Below are 25,374 nucleotides of genomic sequence, written 5' to 3'. Positions count from 1 at the left end.
CACTTGAAGACCAGGATTCTTATTAAATTTCTTTGGTTTGACTCTCCTCCTTCATAGACTCCACGAAGGTCAAAGCGAAGAAAGGTTAAGTTCTATGTCCGAACCTCACAACTCCCCTGTGGGTCTAGCAAAACCACAACACAACTTTCCTCAAGGCTGAGAGAAACTGACCCACAAAGAGTATCACAGGGAGCTGGAACAACAGCAACCATGCTAAGCAGCTCCAGTCCCTCAGTCCCAAGAAGTAATTCTGTTTCATGAGAGAAAGCTACAAGTTCAGCCTATCAGTCTTTCTCAAACGTGTCTTCATAGTTCTCTAAACCAAAGTTCTCTAAAAACAGAGGAAAAATAAAAATCAAGGATTAGAAAACAGAACCATATGACCCAACTAAACCATTTCTAGATACACATAACCAAAGGACTTTATATGTATTATAAGATATGCATTATATCTTATTACAGACACACTTGCATATCCATATTCACTGACACTCTATTCATAGGAAATGAAATCAACCTAGATACCAAACTGCTGGCAAGTGGATAATAAAATGTGGTACAATGGAATATTTTTTTTTTAAAGATTTATTTATTTATTATATGTAAGTACACTGTAGCTGTCTTCAGACACACCAGAAGAGGGAGTCAGATCTTGTTACGGATGGTTGTGAGCCACCATGTGGTTGCTGGGATTTGAACTAAGGACCTTTGGAAGAGCAGTCGGGTGCTCTTACCTGCTGAGCCATCTCACCAGCAGGTACAATGGAATATTACCTAGGTGTAAATAAGAATAAAATCATGAAATTTTCAGGCAAATGGATGGAACTGGAAAAATTAATCTGAAGGAGGTCACTGGGCTCAAAAAGACAAATATTGTATGTTCTCTCTCATACATGGATCCTTGCTTCAAATCTTTTACTTTGTGTCTTTACCCTGGAGAAGTCACTCAGGGAGAAGGGATATCAAAATACAGGTGAAATGAAAATTCAGAGGTAGAATACTGAGTGCAGAGAAGTGTCAAGCAGATAGTGGGGTAAAGTGGGCAGGAAAACAAGGAGGCATGAGAAGAGCTAATAAAAATGAAGAGCACATGAAGAAGCTGCACAGGAATCTATGATCTTACAACTCAAATACTGATACCACAAGAGACAACAGAACACGAGATATGAACAAGGGAGGGGGAGAACAAGGAGCTAAAGGTTGAAGAGGGGATGGGAGTGCAGGGGGTAGGTTAACCAAAAGTAAGAATGCATGAAGAAGCATCATGAAACCCCATTATTTTGTAAGCTAATTTAAATACATTTAATTTTTTCTTTAAAAAACAAGTTTGAATGACAGTACTCCCCAACATGAGTGAGTAAGGCTACTCCCAAAAGATGAGTTATTAAATGAAATAGCTGTATCATGCACAAGTTACCTCCCAATGAGTTACTGGCCAGATGGCCCCAGAAGCACGCCCACCGTAACTAGCTGGTAATACCTAATTGCTAAAGATACCTCACACCTCAGTTCTGGGACATAAAAATCAATCTTGAATTCATCAGGAAACTTTCCCTACCAGCTAGCTTTCATGACACTAAAAAGTGCTAGAGGAGAAGAGACATCAGTAATGTCCTGAAACCTGAATGCTAGAATACAAACCTGCTGGGGACAATGTACCCACTGGTGCAGCTGTGGAAAGACTGCTCTCTTGATTAGATCTGAGATCTGCTACACACACAAGAGAGGGTACTATTACAATCAGAATCCTTATCTAGTGAGGTCATAAGCCCTTCAAGAGAACCTATCTGTGTGGCTTTACTAAAATGGCCATTTTGTCAAACTGCACTGTAACCATGTATCCATAATGTGTGCTATTCTCAACTGGGTCAGAGCATTCTCTTACTGAAGAGAGTAATGGTTACTGCAGACCCAGACTCAAATTTCCAAAGTGCAGAAAATAAGTAATAAGAGAATAAGCAGTCAGTATGAGTGCTCAGACACAAATGGGACACAGTTATTAACTACCACTCCCAGCCCCCTGCAAGGCTCAGAGAACATCAAAGCAAGAGCAGACAGAATAAGGGCCTGAGGATGGGAAAGATGCTGTAAAATGCTGTCCCCTAGACTTGACATAGATATTGCACACACAAACTTACAGCAGCTATGGTTACACAAGACCTACACAGGATCAAACCATCTAAAACAAACAAACAACTCCAACATGGACATGAGAGCAGCTCCTGAAGGATAGTGAAAAATTAGAGTCATTTTTCCTAAGGGTGATGGCCACTCAAAGGTTGCCCCAGCCCCAGTAAATGACCCTACATCCTTGAATATGTGGGCAACATTAATTGGAATCAGGTATTTAAAAAGAAAAAAGACAGGAAGTTAGAAGGAGATGTACTGGCAGCACTGAGCACTTAGCATTGGTAGAGGGAAGGACTGCAGGAGATAAGATCAACTTTCAGAGAATATAGAAACTTTTTCAAAGAATCGTTTAAAAGTTACCAAGAAAGTCAAGCAGGAGTTCTCAAAATATCAGAGATGCTGTAGTCTACACTAATAGATGCAGTCCTATGGGGTGGAGCATGTGATCCTAAGACTGCTGTGTTCCATCTCTGGGGCCCCAATCTCTCAGCAATATTTCCTAAGTCATGAGATATCACTGCCAAATAAGCTTAGCATGTAGATTCTTCTGAGTAAAATAAAGAAAACTGGGGCTCAGCATGGCCCCAACTGATCTTTAGCTTCTGGTTAATGCTTGCTCGGTTCTATTTGACATAGGAAAGCCAGGCTCAGCAGGCACTCCCATGCAATAGTACACAGCAAAAACATAACTGCACTATTAGGTTTGCACTGTGTGAATTATTTATTGCAAGTGACAATGACATTAACTATGTAGACATAATTTTCTGCTTTTCTATTTTAAGACTAAACAAGGGTTAGGGCTGAAAGATAGCTCTGTGGTTGAGATCATGTACCACTCGTGCAAAGGAGCCCAGCTCAGTTCCGAGCTCGCACACTTACTTAGGTGCACTATATCCACCTGTAACTCCTGCTCTGGAGGATCTAAGACCCTCTTCTGGTCTCTCTGGGCACCTGTACTCACATGCATATATTTAAATATAAAATAAATATTCTATCCAAAATTTAAAAGTGGCTACTTTTGGCTTTTTCTCCCTTTGGCTGGCTGGTTGGTTAGTTGTTTGGTTGGCTTGGAATTTTCAGGGTGGCTCCAGTTGGTACCCAGGCTGGTCTCAAACTCACAGTATTCCTCCTGCCACAGCTTCCGAAGGGCTGAGATGACATGTGCCCCATACACAGGTGACTCTTTTATTATTATCAGTATCAGCTTAGCCAATGTTGAGAATAGCTAGGTAAAAGCAAAACTCTCTAATCAAATATTAAATACTGAATAAGACTAATGCTGGACAAAACAGTTGTAAATTATGTGACAAATATATTTGTCCTTGTAAATATGTGAAAAGATACTTCTTTGTAATCAACAATCTATCTGAGTTTCTAATAATCTTTGACCCTGCCACCCTAAACTTAACCAATGTCGGCTGACTAAGCAGGGGCAGGCATGACTAGTATTTGAAAGGGAGAAGCAGAGGTTGTCCTTGATCACACAATTTTCTGTCATAACCTGTTGCCGCCCGACCCACAGTCCGCAAAGCAAACGGTTCAACTGAGGATGGCAGTTCGAGCTGAAAAGAGAGGAAGCTAGACGGGGCGGGAGAAAGAATGAGGCCAAGACGATTTCATGTTCAAGGCCCCCCTTTACCAATTCCAACATTCAGTTATAAAGGAAGGGGGAGGGAACCCGATTTCCCGCCAAGTAACTCGGGGTCCAGTAGTAGGACGAACACGTGTGTGCCTCCAAGCAGCAAAGCGACAGGGTCCAGCAGTGGGCGTGGCAGAACGAATGAGCAGGAAACTCCACCCTTGAGCAAGCAGGTTCCAGGGTGGGGGAAGAGAGACCACATCTCCTCCCATTTGTTAACAAAAAAATAAAAAAAAGAAAAGGCTGGCCTGAGGCAGAAAAATTATCTATGCTCAATAGTTCTACCTGAGTTCTTAGGGCTAAAGAAAAAACCTGTTTCCATGGGATTCCGGTTCCAGGGTGGGGGAAGAGAGACCACAATAACCCAGATTGTGCCCTATTCTTTCTGGCCTCTACCAAAGCCTTTAACTGGGGGACATTATCTTCAAGTATGTGTCTCAAAGAAGAACAGATTCATGACAGTCCAAAAAAAGTCTTCCAAGCAATCTAATGCAGTTAATGCTTGTCCAAGTTTCAGGTGTTTCTTATACTTTTCCCAGTGACTTTAAAGACAGTTCACTCACTAGTACTACAGCCACAACTGACACAGTGCTGTAGAAATGATACTGAAACAGAGATCCAAAAACAGGAGTTAGTCCTGGGTCTATTTTAACTGAGTAATTCCCATAATTTGCCTCATGAATCCTTTTTGTTCTTTTTTAAGAATCTATATCTGTGTGTGTATGCACACACGTGTATGGAGGTGCCCATGAGTACCATGAGCTGCCTGATGTGATTGCTAGGAACTCAGGTCCACTGAGAGCAGCAAGAGCTCTTAACCACCAAGCAATCTCTCCAGCCCCCTATCTCTCTTTGTACATGGAAAGGGAATGAGGAGGGGGGATGGGGTGGGAAAAGAGAATAGACAAAAAGAAAAGGGAATTAGCCAGTTTAGTAGCCCATGCCAAGGCAGGAGACTCAAAACTATGAGGTAAGCCTGTGGTACGTAACAAGATTCAATCTTGAGTCTAAGCTACAGATCTATATGTGGTGGCTGGTGTCTGCAGTATCAGCACTAAAAAACTAAGCTGGAGGACTGAGTTCTAGGCCAACTTAGACTACAAAAACTGAGTTCTGGGCCAGCCTAAGATAGAGTAAAACTGTGTCTTAAATAAAAATAATGGGGGGAAGGGAGAGCTAGATGGTTCAGCTGGTGAAGTACCTGTGGCAAGCCCGGCAAGCTGAGTTTGACCCCCAGAACGCATGGAAAGGTGGAAGGAGAGACCCATCTCCACAGTGCTGGCCTCTGACCCCTACACACGCACCACAGCACAGGCACCCACATTATATGCATACACAATGATAACGAATAATTTTTAACAACTAAATAAAAAGGCAAAGACTGATGATATACCTCTGTGACCAGACAATCACCTAGTGTACAAAAGGCTCTAGAGCAAATCCCAGGAGAAAAACAGGGTATGACAGATGGGGGCGGGGGGGTGGGGGGAGTGAAAGAAACAAACAGAAAAGTTAAACTTCCTGTATTTTGTGTCTGACAATCCCTCTGGAATAGGTTGCATGGGACTTGCAAGTTGTCCAGTCTAAAAATAGCCAAAGGTTAATGACCAGACAAGATATGAGAAATAAGTCTACTCTGGGTAAAGCTAAGAGGAGACTTGCTATCTTTTCTCTGCAGATGTCATGGAGTTTACAATGAAAAAAAAAATGAATTCTGCCCAAAAGTATAGGCCTGTCCTCAAAGCCATGCCTCCTCAGAGATGGTGGATTCAGGAGGTAAAGCTTTACTCTATGTGTCCTTGTGGTCCTCTTAAGTGGACAGATCTTAGGATGAAACAGTGCCAAAAACTTAGGGTCAATTAAGGGTTTATCAGCCCAGCTCAGCAGCCCAACAGGAGTCATTTAAGCTACTCAGTCTCTGGTCCTCAGGTTCTTCACTATAATACTGGGAAAATATAGGCTAGCAAAATGATCTACCTCAAAATACAATTCTTTTAATTATTTTTACATCCATTATTTATTTTGTGTATGAGAAGATATGTTCATGCAAGCACACACAGAAACACACATGTGTAGTGGTATCAAGTTAACAGGAGATAACTTGAAGGAATCGGCTCTCCCACCACGTGGATTCCAAGAATCAAACTCAGATATCCAACTTAGTCACAAGTGCCTTTAACCACTAAGCCATTTCACCATTACCAAAATATACTTCTTTAGCATACCATAAGATGGTATTCAGGAGGACTGCAGACAGAGGACTAGGAAGGAGATCTGTACTATATAAGACAACTATATCACTATATAAGCAGTGTTCCTCAGGAGACCCCTTATCCAGCTTCTTTACATCTAATAACAATCCTATCAAATTATCCCTGTCAAAAGACTGCCACAGGATGACAGACTTCTGATGAGTGTAACCTGACATCTCTTTATAAGACAACATCTGTTCACAATTTATTTCTTCTTTTTCTCCTCTCATAACCTGTCACCACCTCCCTGACAGGTATCTCAAGCTGCTCTTTCTATAGCTCAAAAGATGTCAACCATCTGGCCCTTTCTTTGAGTCTCCAAAGATAGTATACATATGCAAGTTAATAAATTTGTTAACTTTTCTCCCATTAATCTTTAAATTGTCGGTTCATATGATAAAGAATCACTGAATCTGTAGAAAGCAAAGAGAAACTAAAACAGTCTTACGAAGCTGAACTATGAGCTGTCAAGATGGCTCAGTGGGTAAGGGTACTTGCTACTAAGACTTATGACCTGAGTTCAATCCCCATAACACACATGGTAGAGAAACCTGACCCCCATAAGTTATTCTCTAACTTCCATGAATGTGCTATGGTGCTCATGCCTAGACAGAGATACAGATATATTTGATTATTATACAAAGAAAACCTAATTAATTGTTAGCAAAATATAAAAACTTAAAATGGATATCAGAGGCAATTAGATGTGTCCTTAAAAGTCTCAATAGATAAGAATGCTAAAGGGGGCTGGAGAGATGGCTCAGCTGTTAAGAGCACTGACTGCTCTTCCATAGGTCATGAGTATCTGTACAACCATCTGTAATGGGATCCAATACCCTCTTCTGGTGTATCTTAAGACAGCTAATAGTGTACTCATATACATAAAATAAATAAATAAGTCTAAAAAAATGCTAAAGAATAAAATGTTCCTGCCTATTTTAAGGTAAGTTGCTTGGGAGAGGTCTTCTGGTCTTTGTTCTATGATCCCAAGCAACATCACTTAGATAGCCTTGAGCTACCCCACCATCAAAATGAGATGGTTGGGAGAGGGAGGGGTACTGACTAGGTTTGAAGCCACTCCCACTCCCACCCCCACCATGACAGTGACCTAGTTTAGCCTGCCAAGGGTGAAGGGAAGGAGCTAAAGACTTTTGTCATGAAAAGCCCTCATGGAAGAAACTTCAGGTAAAAGATAGGAATTTTCTCTTTGAGCTTGTAGAAAAAAACAAGAAGCAGCTGACAGGTTACAGGGAAAAAAAGGACTCTAGAAAAGAGAGTTAAGGAGCCCTCCTGGGTTTGGAGGAGCTAAAGAGAAAAGTAGACTAGCTCGGCAGGATGACACAGCTAGAAAGTGATTTCTAAAGAGCTAGCAGTTCAATTGTAGAATCAGGCTTAAAAATAGATATTTTGTATACAGTTAACAAAATAAAATTACCTTGCTGAGCTGGCAGGTTTTTACCTCAGTTTATGCCTCCAGTGCATTTATTAGTATTAAATTAAAATCTAATACTAATTTAATATTTAATCAAATATTAGTTAAATTTAAATGGATGTTATACATACATGAATAGATAAGTGAATGAATATTTTTGTTTTGTTTTGTTTTGTTTTTTTGTTTTTTTGAGACAGGGTTTCTCTGTGTAGCCCTGGCTTGTCCTGGAACTCACTTTGTAGACCAGGCTGGCCTCGAACTCAGAAATCCGCCTGCCTCTGCCTCCCAAGTGCTGGGATTAAAGGCGTGCGCCACCACGCCCGGCATGAATGAATATTTTAAAAAGGCTGAATGTTAAAAAAAAGTCTGAGTATCTATATAATTGTACAATTGTACTTTAAGATGGCCATTTTCTAAAATGGGGCCTAAAGGGATTTTTCAGTAGCATTATTCTATAAAACATAGAATTAATACATTAAGTATTTTTCAGGTCAGGCAAGTGGCACTTACCTTTACACACCTTTAATCCCAGAAGCAGAGGCAGGCAGATTTCTTTGAATACAAAGCCAGCCTGGTCTGGAGTTTCAGGACAGCCAGGGCTATATAGTGACACCCTGTCTTGTGGGTAAAAAGCAACAACAAAGCAAATGGATGGATGGATGGATGGATGGATGGATGGATGGATGGATGGATGGATGGAAATTTAAAGATTACTTTGGCCGGGCACTTGGGAGGCAAATTTCTGAGTTTGAGGCCAGCCTAGTCTACAGAGTGAGTTCAAAGACAATCAGGGCTACACAGAGAAACCCTGTCTCAAAAATAAATAAATAAATAAATAAATAAATAAATAAATAAATAAATAAATAAATAAATAAAATAAAGATTACTTTGGTTTTTACATACTGAACTAGCCATATGTATGTTGTGTTATGTAAGGTAAAGGGAAATAAGGAAGACACTGGAAGAAGTCTCATTGTAAGACTTTCCAAGTGGGGTGTAGAGAAGGCCTTCACTCCATTAATAGCTAACAGACTCCTCTGGCAGACACAAAGTGAAGTCCTCAGTGTTGTTCAAAGCAAGAAAAGGAAAATGTTATTTCCCTTTCTATTGCACCTCACCTGCAAGGCCTTACCTGCATGCACCAGCACAAAGCCCCCTCGTTTCTCCTTACAGGGCTGCTGTGTTTCTATCTCCTTGACAGTTACTTTAGCAGCAGATGCCTGAGATGATCTGGAAGGCAGTCCTTCTCCAGAATTCATCCCCTTCTCCATGATCATTCTCCAAGATCATCATCTTCTATCAGGAAAAGAGCATCCTTCCATCCAACTGTGCAAAGGGAGTCAACCTGGAGAAAAACATCACAAGATTACTTCCATTTCTTCCTACCAACATGTACATTACTTACAAAAAGTATGCACAAATATTTTGGAAAATAGATATTTAAGATTATTGAACTGGATAATAACAAAAAAACATGAAAAGTTTACAACTTAAAATCTCTGTCCAAAAAAAAAAAAAAAAAATCTCTGTCCAGCAACAGTACTTGTCTGAAGAAATAAAAAACCAAATAATTTACTATAAAAAGTTCTGGGGCTGGTGAGATGGCTCAGTGGGTAAGAGCACCCGACTGCTCTTCCGAAGTTCCAGAGTTCAAATCCCAGCAACCACATGGTGGCTCACAACCATCCGTAATGAGATCTGGCACCCTCTTCTGGAGTGTCTGAAGACAGCTACAGTGTACTTACATATAATAAATAAATCTTTAAAAAAATAAAAATAAAAAAAATAAAAAAATAAAAAGTTCTGTTCTTGGCTGGGTGTGGCAGCACACACCCTTACCAGACCTCGAGAGGCAGGAGGATCACTGAGTTTGAAGTTAGTCTGTTCTGTTTGGCCAGTTCCAGCACACCCAGGGTTATAAGGAAAACCTGTCTTTTAAAACAAACAAATACTAAAAGAAAAAAAAAAAACATAGTCTAAATTTTGTCTTCCTATTACCCATAGTCAATTAAGCCAACATAGTGTAACTATTCCTTAATTTCCCCTGCAAGCCAGCTGATTTCTGGGACATTTTGGAATCACAAGCACTGCTGGTACACTAAACACAGATACAAAATCATAGCTTTCTGCTTTAAAAAGAAAGCAACAGATCCATACCTACATGTGAAGACGTTTTAAATTTTTATTATTATTGCATGTGTACATAGCGGTGGGGCAGAAGGCAGAGGACAACACTGTGGAGTCTGTTCTCTCCTTCCACCTTTGCATGGGTTCTGGGGGTCAAACTCGGTTGCCAGGCTTACAGAGCAAGCACCATTACCAGCTGAGGCTTCTCATCAGCTTGGATTTGTGTTATCTGTTTGTTGGCACAGGATCTCACTACGTGGTTTAAGCTGGCCTGAAGTACCGACCGCATGACTGGCCTACCACACTGCCATCTGAGTGCCAGGATTACAGAGCAGCACCACTGTTCTCACAAACCAACTCTCCAGATTATCAGTTCTAGGCTGATCAGTGCAGTATGAAGCATAAATGCTAACACAGCTATTCTAAAGCAAGCAATTAAACAAGCACTCCTTCAAATAGCTGTCAGCATAAACTTCTCCACAAGTAAGTAATGAAATTTAATAAAAAACATTTCAAGCAGCCTATGCTTGAACTGTGTATTACACATTCAAAACATTAAACAATCCAGGTTTAGTACAACAAAAAGGTTAGAATATATTCTAAATTAGGAAAAGAACATACTTTAAAAGCAACAATGAGATTTAAAGAAAACATGACAGTGAAGTAGTCAAAACTTTTTTTTTTTTTTTTTTTTTTTTTTTGGCTTTTTCGAGACAGGGTTTCTCTGTATAGCCCTGGCTGTCCTGGAACTCACTCTGTAGACCAGGCTGGCCTCGAACTCAGAAATCCGCCTGCCTCTGCCTCCCGAGTGCTGGGATTAAAGGCGTGCGCCACCACGCCCGGCTAGTCAAAACTTTTTAAAGGACAACATTAAGCAAAAATATTCAGTTCATATTAAATTGAAATGGAAGGGGGTCAGGCTTAGTGGCATGTATCTATAATTCTAGAACACATAAGGCTGAAATAGAAGGGTCATAAATTCAAGATCAACAGATAGAACATGGCCTATAAATAAACTAATTCAATACAATTAAAAGCGGCCACTAGAAGGAATGAAGAAGTTCTTGATATTTAGACATGGAAATCTCAAACATCTGACTAAAAATTTATTTTAAAGCATGTAAGTTGTCACCTCAGAAGCTTGAGGCCATCCTTGTCTATACAGTGAGTTCTAGAACAGCTTGACCTATATGAGATACTCTCAAAAAAGGGGGGGAAATGTATGTAAAGAAACACTTGCTGTATTATCTGGAAGGAAGAAGTAATTATATATGCAAAGTATGCATCTAGATAGATAAAACCAATACACTAATTTTACCCAAAGAATATTTAAATGATCAATAGACAAGGACAGAAGTTAGTAACTGTTCACCATTTTGAATTTAAGGACAGAAGTTAGTAACTATTCACGAACATTTTGAATTTAAAACATTTAAATGCATCATACACCACATTCACACATATATGCATACATGCATACATACATACGTGGCCAATCTTGGCTGTCAACTCTACATCTACAATCAACTAAAGCCCAAGCAGAACGGTTGTCTCAATTGTAATGTGGGAAGACCTACCCCAAGTCTGAGCCCCTCCTTCTGGTAGTAGCCCACATTAAAGGACATGGAAGGAAGCCTTCCCTTTTTCCCTGCTTGGTGAGCTCATCTCTTCTGCTAAGGCATTCCTTCATTCATATTCCAACCTACTTCAGGCCAGGCGTGGTGGCACGCCTTTAATCCCAGCATTTAGGAGGCAGAGGCAGGCAGATTTCTGATTTCCAGGCCAGCCTGGTCTACAGAGTGAGTTCCAGGACAGTCAGGGCTATACAGAGAAACCCTGTCTCGGAAAAAAAAAAAAAAAACAACAACAACAACAACAAAAACTACTTCAGGATTCCAGCTGAGACATTCACCTCCTAGACTAAAGAACTACCAGATTTTTGGCCTTTCCTTTAAGAGACAGCCATTGTTTGACTAGTGGAACCACAGCCTATAATCCACACTAATAAATCTAATAAATCCCCTTTAATATATACATATATATGTGTGTATAAATATATATATATGTGTGTGTGTATATATATATATATATATATATATATATTCTATCAGGTCTCTTCTTTTAGAGAGCCCTAAGAACTAGTGAGCTAAGTCCACCATCCAATATAAGAGATTCCACTTAAAACTTGCTATAATGTAAAAAAAAAAAAAAAAAAAAAAAAAATCCATTTTTCCGTCTGGCCACTTAGTTTCCAAGAATAACAACGCTGAGACTAATGCATGGTCACAAGCTTTGGCTCATTCCCTGACTAGTTTGTTACTTATTTAACCCATTCAAACTATTCTGTCTACCCCTTAGTTACCTCTCCCAGCCCATTTCCTCCTTCGTGTTTCCTCAGCATCTCAATAGAATCTCTACATCTCTCCTGTGTCTTTTATTCTCTCACTATTTCCCAGAATCCTCTTGCTTCCTTCCAGTGTCACACCTATTTCCTGCCTATGCCCATTAACCATAAGCTTTTTTATGACAGGAGTTGCTTAGAAGAGACTGGCTACACTGCAATGAAGGAAATGCCATGTTCTGGATTTACATTGATTTCTAAGTAATCTTACCTCAGAAAAGAATACAGGAAAAGCATGGCCAAAGACTCCTAAAGGAGCTATTTCTATTTCACCTTTTCTAAATCTTGAATTTAGAGGGACATATAAAATACAGGCTAGTGAAAAAGAAAAGAAAAAGCTATCCCAGTATTTGATTTCTGCCTATCAGACGGGGTGGGGACATGACATTAGATTAACACTAAATATTCCTGCAATATGTTTATCTTACTTGTCACTGATATTACTAATCATTATTTGAAACTGTTGTAGCACACTTACACCAAACATTAACTCAAGGAAAATGTCTATTGCTTCAGCTGAATCCTAAAGCAACACCCAAAATGAAATGTTCTCAATGAACAAGCATGCACTCTTCTGGCCGGACCAGCACCAGCATAGCTAGAGCGCAGGGTCGGCTGACACCCGCCAGCTACCCAGGACCCCTGCCACAGGGAATTTGAGACTGCTGGTGAGTGGAACACAGCTTCTGCTCCAGTGCAATCACGTGGGACCTGAGACTGCTTTGGTTGGGGAGGCAGAAATCCGGCCTCAGTAGGGCCGCAAGCCTCTCCGGTCAGAAAAGCGCCGGGGTAGCTAGGGCGCAGGGTCGGCTGACACTAGCCAGCTACCAACAACACCCGCCACAGGATCTTAAGACTTCTGGTGAGTGGAACACAGCTTCTGCTCCAATCCAATTGCGCGCGGGACCTGAGACTGCATTAGTTAGGGAAGCAGAAAACCAGCCTGAGTAGGATCACAGGCCTCTTCCGGCCGGACCAGCACCGGGGTAGCTAGAGCACAGGGTCGGCTGACACCCGCCAGCTACCCACGACTCCCGCCACAGGATTTTGAGACTGCTGGTGAGTGGAACACAGCTTCTGCTCCAATCTTTAAACAGTGACAACGACAACAACTAACCCCAGAGATTACCAGATGGCAAAAGGTAAACGTAATAATCTTACTAACAGAAACCAAGACCCCTCACCATCATCAGAACCCAGCACTCCCACTTCGCCCAGTCCAGGGCACCCCAACACACCGGAAAAGCTAGACACGGATCTAAAAGCATATCTCATGATGATGGTAGAGGACTTCAAGAAGGACTTTAATAACACACTTAAAGAAATACAAAGGAACACTGGTAAACAGGTAGAAGACAGTAAAGAGGAAGCACAAAAATCCCTTAAAGAATTGCAGGAGAAAACTGCTAAAGAGTTACAAATCCTTAAAGAAAAACAGGATAACATAATCAAACGGGTAGAAGTCCTTACAGAAAAACAGGAAAACACATCCAAACAGATGATGGAATTGAACAAAACCATACTAGACCTAAAAAGGGAAGTAGACACAATAAAGAAAACCCAAAATGAGGCAACAGTGGAGATAGAAACCCTAGGAAAGAAATCTGGAACCATAGATACGAGCATCAGCAACAGAATACAAGAGATGGAAGAGAGAATCTCAGGTGCAGAAGATTCCATAGAGAACATCGGCACAACAATCAAGGAAAATGGAAAATGCAAAAAGATCCTAACTCAAAACATCCAAGAAATACAGGACGCAATGAGAAGACCAAACCTACGGATAATAGGAGTGGATGAGAATGAAGATTTTCAACTCAAAGGACCAGCAAACATCTTCAACAAAATTATAGAAGAAAACTTCCCAAATCTAAAGAAAGAGATGCCCATGAACATACAAGAAGCCTACAGAACTCCAAATAGACTGGACCAGAAAAGAAATACCTCCCGACACATAATAATCAGAACAACAAATGCTCTAAATAAAGACAGAATACTAAAAGCAGTAAGAGAAAAAGGCCAAGTAACATATAAAGGCAAGCCTATCAGAATTACACCAGATTTCTCACCAGAGACTATAAAAGCCAGAAGATCCTGGACAGATGTTATACAGACACTAAAAGAACACAAACTCCAGCCCAGGCTACTATACCCAGCCAAACTCTCAATTAACATAGATGGAGAAACCAAAGTATTCCACAACAAAACCAAATTCACACATTATCTCTCCACGAATCCAGCCCTTCAAAGGATAATAAATAACAGAAAAAAAAAACAATACAAGGACAGGAACCACGCCCTAGAAACAACAAGAAGGTAATCCCTCAACAAACCTAAAAGAAGACTGCCACAAGAACAGAATGCCAACTTTAACAACAAAAATAACAGGAAACAACAATTACTTTTCCTTAATATCTCTTAATATCAATGGACTCAACTCCCCGATAAAAAGACATAGACTAACAAACTGGCTACACAAACAAGACCCAACATTTTGCTGCTTACAGGAAACTCATCTCAGAGAAAAAGATAGACACTACCTCAGAATGAAAGGCTGGAAAACAATTTTCCAAGCAAATGGTATGAAGAAACAAGCTGGAGTAGCCATTCTAATATCTGATAAGATTGACTTCCAACCCAAAGTCATTAAAAAAGACAGGGAGGGACACTTCATACTCATCAAAGGTAAAATCCTCCAAGAGGAACTATCAATCCTGAATATCTATGCTCCAAATACAAAGGCAGCCACATTCATTAAAGAAACTTTAGTAAATCTCAAAGCACACATTGCACCTCATACAATAATAGTGGGAGACTTCAACACACCACTTTCACCAATGGACAGATCATGGAAACAGAAACTAAACAGGGACACAGTGAAACTAACAGAAATTATGAATCAAATGAATCTGGCAGATATCTACAGAACATTCTATCCTAAAACAAAAGGATATACCTTCTTTTCAGCACCTCATGGTACCTTCTCCAAAACTGACCACATAATTGGTCACAAAACAGGCCTCAACAGATACAAAAATATTGAAATTGTCCCATGCATCCTATCAGATCACCATGGACTAAGGCTGATCTTCAATAACAAAATAAATAATAGAAAGCCAACCTTCACGTGGAAACTGAACAACACTCTTCTCAATGATACCTTGGTCAAGGAAGGAATAAAGAAAGAAATTAAGGACATTTTAGAGTTCAATGAAAATGAAGCCACAACATACCCAAACTTATGGGATGCAATGAAAGCATTTCTAAGAGGAAAACTCATAGCTCTGAGTGCCTCCAAAAGGAAACTAGAGAGAGCACACATTAGCAGCTTGACAACATACCTAAAAGCACTAGAACAAAAGGAAGCAAATTCACCCAAGAGGAGTAGACGGCAGGAAATAATCAAACTCAGGGGCGAAATCAACCAAGTGGAAACAAGAACTATTCAAAGAATCAACCAATCAAGGAGCTGGTTCTTTGAGAAAATCAACAAGATAGATAAACCCTTAGCCAGACTCACTAGAGGGCACAGGGAAAGCATCCTAATTAACAAAATCAGAAATGAAAAAGGAGACATAACAACAGATCCTGAAGACATCCAAAACACCATCAGATCCTTCTACCAAAGGCTATACTCAACAAAACTGGAGAACCTGGATGAAATGGAGAAGTTCCTAGACAGATACCAGGTACCAAAGTTGAATCAAGATCAGGTTAATGATCTAAACAGCCTTATATCCCCCAAAGAAATAGAAGCAGTCATTAATAGTCTCCCAACTAAAAAAAGCCCAGGACCAGATGGGTTTAGTGCAGAGTTCTATCAGACCTTCAAAGAAGATCTAATCCCAGTTCTTCACAAACTATTCCACAAAATAGAAACAGAAGGTACTCTACCCAACTCATTCTATGAAGCCACAATTACTCTGATACCTAAACCACAAAAAGACCCAACAAAGATAGAAAACTTCAGACCAATATCCCTTATGAATATTGATGCAAAAATCCTCAATAAAGTTCTTGCTAACCGAATCCAAGAACACATCAAAACAATCATCCATCCTGACCAAGTAGGTTTCATCCCAGGGATGCAGGGATGGTTCAATATACGGAAACCCATCAACGTAATCCAGTATATAAACAAACTCAAAGACAAAAACCACATGGTCATCTCGTTAGATGCGGAAAAAGCATTTGACAAGATCCAACACCCATTCATGATAAAAGTCTTGGAAAGATCAGGAATTCAAGGCCCATACCTAAACATGATAAAAGCAATCTACAGCAAACCAGTAGCTAGCATCAAAGTAAATGGTGAGAAGCTTGAAGCAATCCCTCTAAAATCAGGGACTAGATAAGGCTGTCCACTTTCTCCATACCTATTCAACATTGTACTTGAAGTCCTAGCCAGAGCAATTCGACAACAAAAGGAGATCAAAGGGATACAAATTGGAAAAGATGAAGTCAAAATATCACTTTTTGCAGATGATATGATAGTATATATAAGTGACCCTAAAAATTCCACCAGAGAACTCCTAAGCCTGATAAACAGCTTCGGTGAAGTAGCTGGATATAAAATTAACTCAAACAAATCAATGGCCTTTCTCTACACAAAGAATAAACAGGCTGAGAAAGAAATTAGGGAAACAACACCCTTCTCAATAGTCACAAATACTATAAAATATCTTGGCGTGACTCTAACTAAGGAAGTGAAAGATCTGTATAATAAAAACTTCAAGTCTCTGAAGAAAGAAATTATAGAAGATCTCAGAAGATGGAAAGATCTCCCATGCTCATGGATTGGCAGGATCAACATTGTAAAAATGGCTATCTTGCCAAAAGCAATCTACAGATTCAATGCAATCCCCATCAAAATTCCAAATGAATTCTTCAACGAATTAGAAAGTGCAATCTGCAAATTCATCTGGAATAACAAAAAACCTAGGATAGCAAAAACTCTTCTCAAGGATAAAAGAACCTCTGGTGGAATCACCATGCCGGACCTAAAGCTCTACTACAGAGCAATTGTGATAAAAACTGCATGGTACTGGTATAGTGACAGACAAATAGACCAATGGAATAGAATTGAAGACCCAGAAATGAACCCACACACCTACGGTCACTTGATCTTCGACAAGGGAGCTAAAAACATCCAGTGGAAGAAAGACAGCATTTTCAACAAATGGTGCTGGCACAACTGGTTGTTAACATGTAGAAGAATGCGAATCGATCCATTCCTATCTCCTTGTACTAAGGTCAAGTCTAAGTGGATCAAGGAACTTCACATAAAACCAGAGACACTGAAACTTATAGAGGAGAAAGTGGGGAAAAGCCTTGAAGATATGGGCACAGGGGAAAAATTCCTGAATAGAACAGTAATGGCTTGTGCTGTAAGATCGAGAATTGACAAGTGGGACCTCATGAAACTACAAAGCTTCTGCAAGGCTAAAGACACCATCAATAAGACAAAAAAACCACCAACAGATTGGGAAAGGATCTTCACCTATCCTAAATCAGATATAGGACTAATATCCAATATATATAAAGAACTCAAGCAGGTGGACTCCAGAACATCAAATAACCCCATTAAAAAATGGGGCTCAGAACTGAACAAAGAATTCTCACCTGAGGAATACCGAATGGCAGAGAAACACCTGAAAAAATGTTCAACATCCTTAATCATCAGGGAAATGCAAATCAAAACAACCCTGAGATTCCACCTCACACCAGTCAGAATGGCTAAGATCAAAAATTCAGGTGACAGCAGATGCTGGCGAGGATGTGGAGAAAGAGGAACACTCCTCCATTGTTGGTGGGATTGCAAGCTTGTACAACCACTCTGGAAATCAGTCTGGCAGTTCCTCAGAAAATTGGACATAGTACTACCGGAGGATCCAGCAATACCTCTCCTGGGCATATATCCAGAAGATGTCCCAACCGGTAAAAAGGACACATGCTCCACTATGTTCATAGCAGCCCTATTTATAATAGCCAGAAGCTGGAAAGAACCCAGATGTCCCTCAACAGAGGAATGGATACAGAAATTATGGTACATTTACACAATGGAGTACTACTCAGCTATTAAAAAGAATGAATTTATGAAATTCCTAGCCAAATGGATGGGCCTGGAGGGCATCATCTTGAGTGAAGTAACACAATCACAAAAGAACTCACACAATATGTATTCACTGATAAGTGGATATTAGCCCAAAACTTAGGATACCCAAGATATAAGATACAATTTGATAAACGCATGAAACTCAAGAAGAATGAAGACCAAAGTGTGGACACTGTGCCCCTTCTTAGAATTGGGAACAAAACACCCAGGGAAGGAGTTACAGAGACAAAGTTCGTATCTGTGATGAAAGGATGGACCATTTAGAGACTGCCGTATCCAGGGATCCTTCCCATAAGCAGCTTCTAAACGCGGACACCATTGCATACACTAGCAAGATTTTGCTGAAAGGACCCAAATATAGCTGTCTCTTGTGAGACGATGCCGGGGCCTAGCAAACACAGGAGTGGATGTTCACAGTCAGCTATTGGATGTATCACAGGGCTCCCAATGGAGAAGCTAGAGAAAGTACCCAAGGAGCTAAAGGGATCTGCAACCCTATTGTTGGAACAACATGATGTACTAACCAGAACCCCGGAGCTCTTGTCTCTAGCTGCATATGTATCGAAAGATGGCCTAGTCGGCCATCATTGGAAAGAGAGGCCCATTGGACTTGCAAACTTTATATGCCCCAATATAGGGGAATGCCAGGGCCAAAAGAATGGGAATGGGTGGGTAGGGAAGTGGGGGGCGCTATGGGGGACTTTTGGGATAGCATTGGAAATGTAACTGAGGAAAATATGTAATAAAAATATTAAAAATTTTAAAAAAAAGAAAAAGAAAATGAACAAGCATGTGCAGGTATTAAAGTTCTATGCACTAAGAACTAAGCACGCTGGGCTGGTAAAGCTCTAAGCTTACATATCTAAGGCTCAGGATTTGAATTCCAGCCCCACAAAATTACAAACTATTTTAAATGCCTTAATCTTTAAAGAATTCTACAGCTCATTTTCATATTGCCTTCATTTCTGAATAATGTATTTAAATATGAACATTTCACAACTTTCTACCAGTAATGATATTAAAATTCATTATGATTATTATTTCTCAACAGTAGCAACTTGCTCACTCTCTACAAAATCTTCTAAAATGAATTAATGATTACACAGATGCTGAAAAGACAGCTGAGTGGTGCAGCATGAGTGCCTAACACTCACATCCTCGTGGAATGGGTATCCTAAGCAAGATGGCTCAGCCAATAGAAAAAGCATTTGCCATGTAAGCCTAGCGACCTGAGAGCCAAACTTGGAACCTATGAGAAAAGAGTCCCAAAAGTGGACTCTTACCCGACATGTGCCATGGCACAAACACACACAATGGTTTTAAGTTTGCTTGTTTTATTTAAAAGGATGAGGAGTGCTATCATATTCCCCAAGCTGGACATGGTAGCACATGTCTATAATCCTAGCACTTGAGAATCTAGGGAAGAATTAAGAATCAGATGCTAGCCTTGGCTAAATAGAGTGACTCTCAAAAACAAAACAACAATAATGAAAAATTATCGGATTATACACCAAATTCTAGTTCCAATTATATACCCAGAAAACTATCATCCACATACATAATTCTATCTGAACAAAGTTGTCTAAGATACAAGTTCTGGCTTCCTGTAAACTGTACTTCTTAATCTCCTTACACTCTGACTTCCTGCTCTTCATGCAAGCATGCCAACCCACAATGCTTCTTCATGAGGCCTCTAGACCTATTTTAACATCACCAGAACTGTTCTTCCTGCCCATCTTTCAAAACAATCCTCTCAGCAAATCTTTTAGCTTTTTTATGTTCTGACTTGAAATAAAATTATAGCTAGAGTGAGCCACAGATTTTTCCCTTTGAGTGCAGTCTTGATGTTACTTCTAAAAATGAGCTCATTTTCCCACTAAAGCCTAGGTCTTCACACAACCTTTTTTGTTTTTTTGTTTTTTTTGTTTGTTTGTTTGTTTTGTTTTGTTTTGTTTTTTGAGACAGGGTTTCTCTGTGTAGCCCTGGCTGTTCTGGCACTCACTTTGTAGACCAGGCTGGCCTCGAACTCAGAAATCTGCCTGCCTCTGCCTCCCGAGTGCTGGGATTAAAGGAGTGCGCCACCACTGCCCAGCTTCACACATCTTTTTTTCCATACTACATAATCTTCTAACACACCTTAAAGTCATCTCAAACTGCACCAAAATCCTATAGGTTTCTTCTACCCATGTTTAGCCCAAATACCTCTTAGCATAAATATTGCACAGCATATGCACTTTTCTCCATAAACACAAGCTATCAGAGAGCAACCTTTCACAAGAGACTGCCACAATAAAACCCATGAAGGACAATACTGAGCAACACAAATCAGAAACAGACAATATACAAAAGAAAATACAACAATATTAAAGAATATTCAAAAAGGAATAAAAAAAAAGTTTATAACACCATACTGGTACCTTAAGCTGAATGAAATTGTTTTAAAAAGGAATCCATATGTAGGCAGGAAAAACCTGACAATGTACAATACTGTAAACAGCATTTTTGCAGATACTGAACATATAAACTGCAGTCTATACAAACACAAGTTAACAGTATCAAAGATACGCCTTTAAGGAGAACTTCAAAATCCTGTTTTCTCTAATACCCTTCATGTTTGAACTTGTTTTACTCAGTACTGTCCATTGAAGAGACTTTTTATTTGACCATTTCTGAGACCAAGATGAATGCTAATTCACCAATCATCAAGACCAAAAGGGAACCTCAAAACCTCCTTTCTTTTTTACTTCAGAGATTTTCTAGGTACTAACTTAGCATCTAAATCTTGACCTTGGGTCTCTCAAATTTCTATGTGTCTATATGTATTTTTTCCTCTCACGTCATGATACTTGTTTTTTAAATAAACAATTTAGAAAAGTATCACATGTCCTGTTCAATCTTTCCAAAGCAGTGTAGGAGGAAGACTGTCAAGCAATCATCTATCTCATAACAAAATATTCCTTTGCAGGAGAGATCCAGCCCTTATGCTACTGCAATTGGTAATACGGACGGACCATGCTGTTCTGGGGCCCTGGTGGCACAGGACTTTTACCCAGCCCTTAAGGGAGGCACTAAGGATGGTCACTGCAAACTCAACGCCAGCCTGGTATCCAGAGTGGGTTTCAGCCCACTCATGGATATGAAGTGAGAAACTATCCCATATTAAAAAACAAACACAGTATTTTGTGGGTTTGGTATCATGACTTTGACAGCTTCATGCTTCATTAAGAGTTCCAGAACAAATGTATATTCATCTTTAATCTGTAATTCTTTTTTTTTTTTTTTTTTTTTCGAGACAGGGTTTCTCTGTGTAGCCCTGGCTGTCCTGGAACTCACTTTGTAGACCAGGCTGGCCTCGAACTCAGAAATCCGCCTGTCTCTGCCTCCCGAGTGCTGGGATTAAAGGCGTGCGCCACCACGCCCGGCTAATCTGTAATTCTACTCCACCTAAATTTTAAATACAGAAAAAGCTTAGTCTGCCTTTGGTTGGTTTGGGCTGTTGGTTATGATTTGTTTTGTTTTGCCTCATTTTGTGAGATAGGGTCTCATTGAGCCCAGGCTGACCTCAAACTCCTGATCATCTTCCTTCCACTTCCCAAGTTCTAGGAATACCAGCATGTGCTAGCACTCCTGGTTAGCTTTACGTCTTTTATGCTATGCTTAATATAGAATAATACAGCTGGGCGTGGTGGCGCACACCTTTGATCCCAGCACTTGGGGGGCAGAGGCAGGCGGATTTCTGAGTTCGAGGCCAGCCTGGTCTACAAAGTGAGTTCCAGGACAGCCAGGGCTATACAGAGAAACCCTGTCTCGAAAAAACAAACAAACAAACAAATATAGAATAATACAGGATTTTAAACACATGTGCAACTTAAGAATTTAACAGAAAGGAATGGGTTATACAGTAACATTATTCATGGTCAGTTGATTTTCAAGATGAATGCCAAAGGGGGAAGGGTGGGGGTGGGGGGCACACTCGTTTAATCCCAGGACACAGGAGGCAGACGCAGACAGATCTCTGTGAGGGAGTTCCAGGACTGGCAAGACTACACGGAGAGACCCTATCTTGAAAAACAAAAACAAAAGATAAACATATCCAGGCCAGTGTGTGTGTGTGTGTGTGTGTGTGTGTGTGTTATGGGGTGTAGATGGTGGGTGAGGTTGGGCAGTCAGCAAGGGTGGTGTGAATTAGAGAAGGCAGAGTAAAGCCCTATCCCTCCCTGCAGCTACACTGAATCCAGTACTTCAAACTATCAGTCAGACCTATAAAACTTAGAGTAACCGGCAATAGACAAATATTTCTGACTCTAGATTCAGCATTTTTTGTTTTATTTTGTTGTTTTTTGGTTTTTTTCGTTTGTTTGTTTTTCGAGACAAGGTTTCTCTGTGTAGCCCTGGCTGTCCTGGAACTCACTTTGTAGACCAGGTTGGCCTCGAACTCAGAAATCCTCCTGCCTCTGTCTCCCAAGTCCTGGGATTAAAGGAGTGCGCCACCACCGCCCGGCTTATTTTTATTTTTTTTAAAGATTTATTTATTATTATAAATAAGTACACTAAAGTTGTCTTCTGACACACCAGTAGAAGGCATCAGATCTCATTACAGGTAGTTGTGAGCCACCATGTGGTTGCTGGGATTTGAACTCAGGACCTTCGGAAGAGCAGTCAGTGCTCTTAACCGCTGAGCCATCTCACTAGGCCTTTTTTATTTTTATTTTTATTTTTATTTTTTTTTGGTGGTGGTAGTTTTGTTTCTTGCTTGCTTGCTCGTTTAGTTTTTGGAGACAAGGTCTATTTGAGAGAAAAAACATCCCTGTATTATGTAGCTCTGGCTACCCTGGAAATTATTCAGAGATTCCCCTTTCTTCTGCCTTCTGTGTTCTGAGATTTAAGGCAGGTGCCACACTACACCCAGCCTCACAAATGGTTTCTTAAGTCAGATGTTTGACACAAGATTGGTCTACACAGTGAATTTCCAGGCCACAGTAAGACCCATCTCAAAGAAAATAAAAATAAAATAAAAGCCACCTAGGGCTGGAAAGATGGCTTAGTGATTAAGAGCACTAACTGGCTGCTCTTGATTCCCAGCGCCCACATGGCAGATCACAACCATCTTAAGTCCTATCCCAGGAGACCTGATGCCATCTTCTGGCCTCTGTTGATAACAGGCAAGAATGTAGTACACAGACATAACTGCAGGCAAAACATGCATCCACATAAAATAAATTTTAAAATATCTAGTCAAACAACTTAAATATTTCTCCAAAACTATGTAATGATTTATAAATACAAAGATAGATGCTTAAGATTATTTACCATAAAAATCAAAACAATAGTGAGACACTATTTCCCTAGTACGCATATAATCAAATATAAGACGCATATAATCAAAACAGGTGTTTGGAGGTGAAGACCTTTCTAATCTGCAGGATTCAATGTGCTGTGATCATTCTGGAAAGTGTCTGTTGAGTTCTCCAAACATACCACCCAGAATTTCCATCCACTTCTATATACATAACCAAAAAATCAAAAAGATAAAATATGAAACTAAAATCAAATATCCACACAAAAAGTTACAAATATGATGTGTACAGAATTATTCCAAAATAACCCGAAGGACCAAACAATACAACTGCATATCCATAAAAAGGAACGGGTGAGGTACATCCAACAGTGGTAGGATGCTCACCCAGCATGTGTGCGGGTCCATCCCCAGAATCAACCGGGAAAATACATAAACACAAAGGAATGAGGCATTATTACATAGCTATGGACAAATCTTGAAAACTTTATGCTAACTGAAAGAAGCTAGACACAAAAGGACACCTGTTACATAGTTCCATTTACTTAAACCGTACAAAACAGAAAGATACATACTAATCCATTGGATCAGAAGTTGGGGGAAAGCTGGAGGAGGATAAGTAACTGTATTGGGCACAAGATATCTGGAGAAGGTGATAAAAAAATGGTCTGGAACTAGACAGCAACGATATATATACAACTTTTGAATACTTAAAAATGAGAGAGGGGGAGAGAGAAGCTTACAATTTAAGAGGATTTTGGTACTGTGTTGATTACACCTCAATAAGAAAGAAAAAAAAAAAAAAAAAACATAACCAGGGTTGGAAAGACAGCTCGGCAAAAAAGAGCACTTCCTTCTCTTGCAGAGAACCTGAGTAAGTTCCTAGCACCACACGCTGGCTTACATCCATCCTTGATTCCCCCACATGCCCTCTACTGGCCTGCACGGATATGCCCATGCTCGCGGTGTACAGACATTATGATGCAAGCAGTCACACACATAAACTAAAATAACTCCCCCCCCAAAAAAAAGGCAAAACCAATCTATCCGTGCAATAAATGCAACATATACAAAACTGCAATTTCTAGTTTTAACCATATTATACACATACACTTGTAGGTGACATCTACAAGCACCTAAGAAATTATAAAGCACAAAATCCTTAGTGGGCGGCAACTATGTTAATTTCTTTTTCTGCAATTCCCAAACATTCTCTAATAACCACTGCTCTGCTTCTAATAAGCAAACGCCTGAGTGCGTAAGATAAACTCCCTTCGCTTGTTATTCAAAGAAAGGTCTTGGTCCAATGGCCCCCAATAAACCTTCCCTTCCTGTCCTCGGTATCATTAAGTTGAACTCGGAGGAATCCCTATGCCTTCTACTTCAAAACACCTCCAGTTACAGCTACTCGCCCGCCTCTCCAGCTTCTTCACTGACTCAGTCCTAGCCCACTCTGCACTGACTGGATGCTTCATGTCCCTCGGGACGCTAACCCGGCCTCTAATACACTCAAGGAAGCTCTGACCCCACCGCGACATCTGTCTATGACACATCCCGGGCCCGCTGTGGACCTGGGACACGTGAGTTCCCTGTAGCCTGGGACTGCACAGCGCGCGAAGAGCTCCGAGAACTCCGCAGCCAAGGCAACTGGCGGGCCCCACGCGTGACCACAACTCGGGGCCGGGGAATCCGTGGGGCCCTGCGCCGGGCCGGACAGGTGGCGCCGTGCGAGCGGTCCCGAGCGGTGGCGTGAGGACGCCACCCGGGCCTGCCGGACCATGCGGAGACCGAGGCTAGGCAGCGGCGACGCGGACAGCGTCAGAACGAGGGACACTCACCCGCGTCAGCGCAGAGCACTCACACACAGGAAGTAGTCGCTCGCCCGTTGCCAGGGTGAGGAAGCGGGAGTAGCGTAAAGCCTTTCCATTGGTCGACGTGCACACGTGGCCGGAAGCAGACGCCCCGCGAGGCTGAGTCCTAAT

General features: G+C 40.6%; 1 protein-coding gene across 5 annotated transcripts in view; it reads right to left on the bottom strand.

Annotated features, from left to right (window-relative positions):
• Tasp1 (taspase 1) overlaps window positions 1-25,266 on the bottom strand; it is a 247,334-nt gene extending 222,068 nt beyond the window's left edge. For 3 of the 5 annotated variants that reach the window (XR_003835952.2, XM_021149133.2, XM_029474095.2), the window contains exons 1-2: window positions 24,964-25,214; window positions 8,586-8,798 (exon numbers count right to left, since the gene is read on the bottom strand). Coding sequence is in view for 4 of the 5 variants with exons in the window: in XM_021149133.2 (XP_021004792.1) it covers window positions 8,586-8,730 (145 nt within the window). In the remaining variant the exon portion in view is untranslated. The other 2 variants (XM_021149142.2, XM_029474094.2) reach the window with 2 other exon arrangements.
• Between the last annotated feature and the right edge of the window lie 108 nt (window positions 25,267-25,374).

This window comes from Mus caroli, unplaced genomic scaffold (genome assembly GCF_978045245.1).
Source record: "Mus caroli unplaced genomic scaffold, Mus_caroli_1 scaffold_2, whole genome shotgun sequence".
Classification (NCBI taxonomy): domain Eukaryota; kingdom Metazoa; phylum Chordata; class Mammalia; order Rodentia; family Muridae; genus Mus; species Mus caroli.
This window is presented reverse-complemented; position numbering and strand designations above follow the sequence as displayed.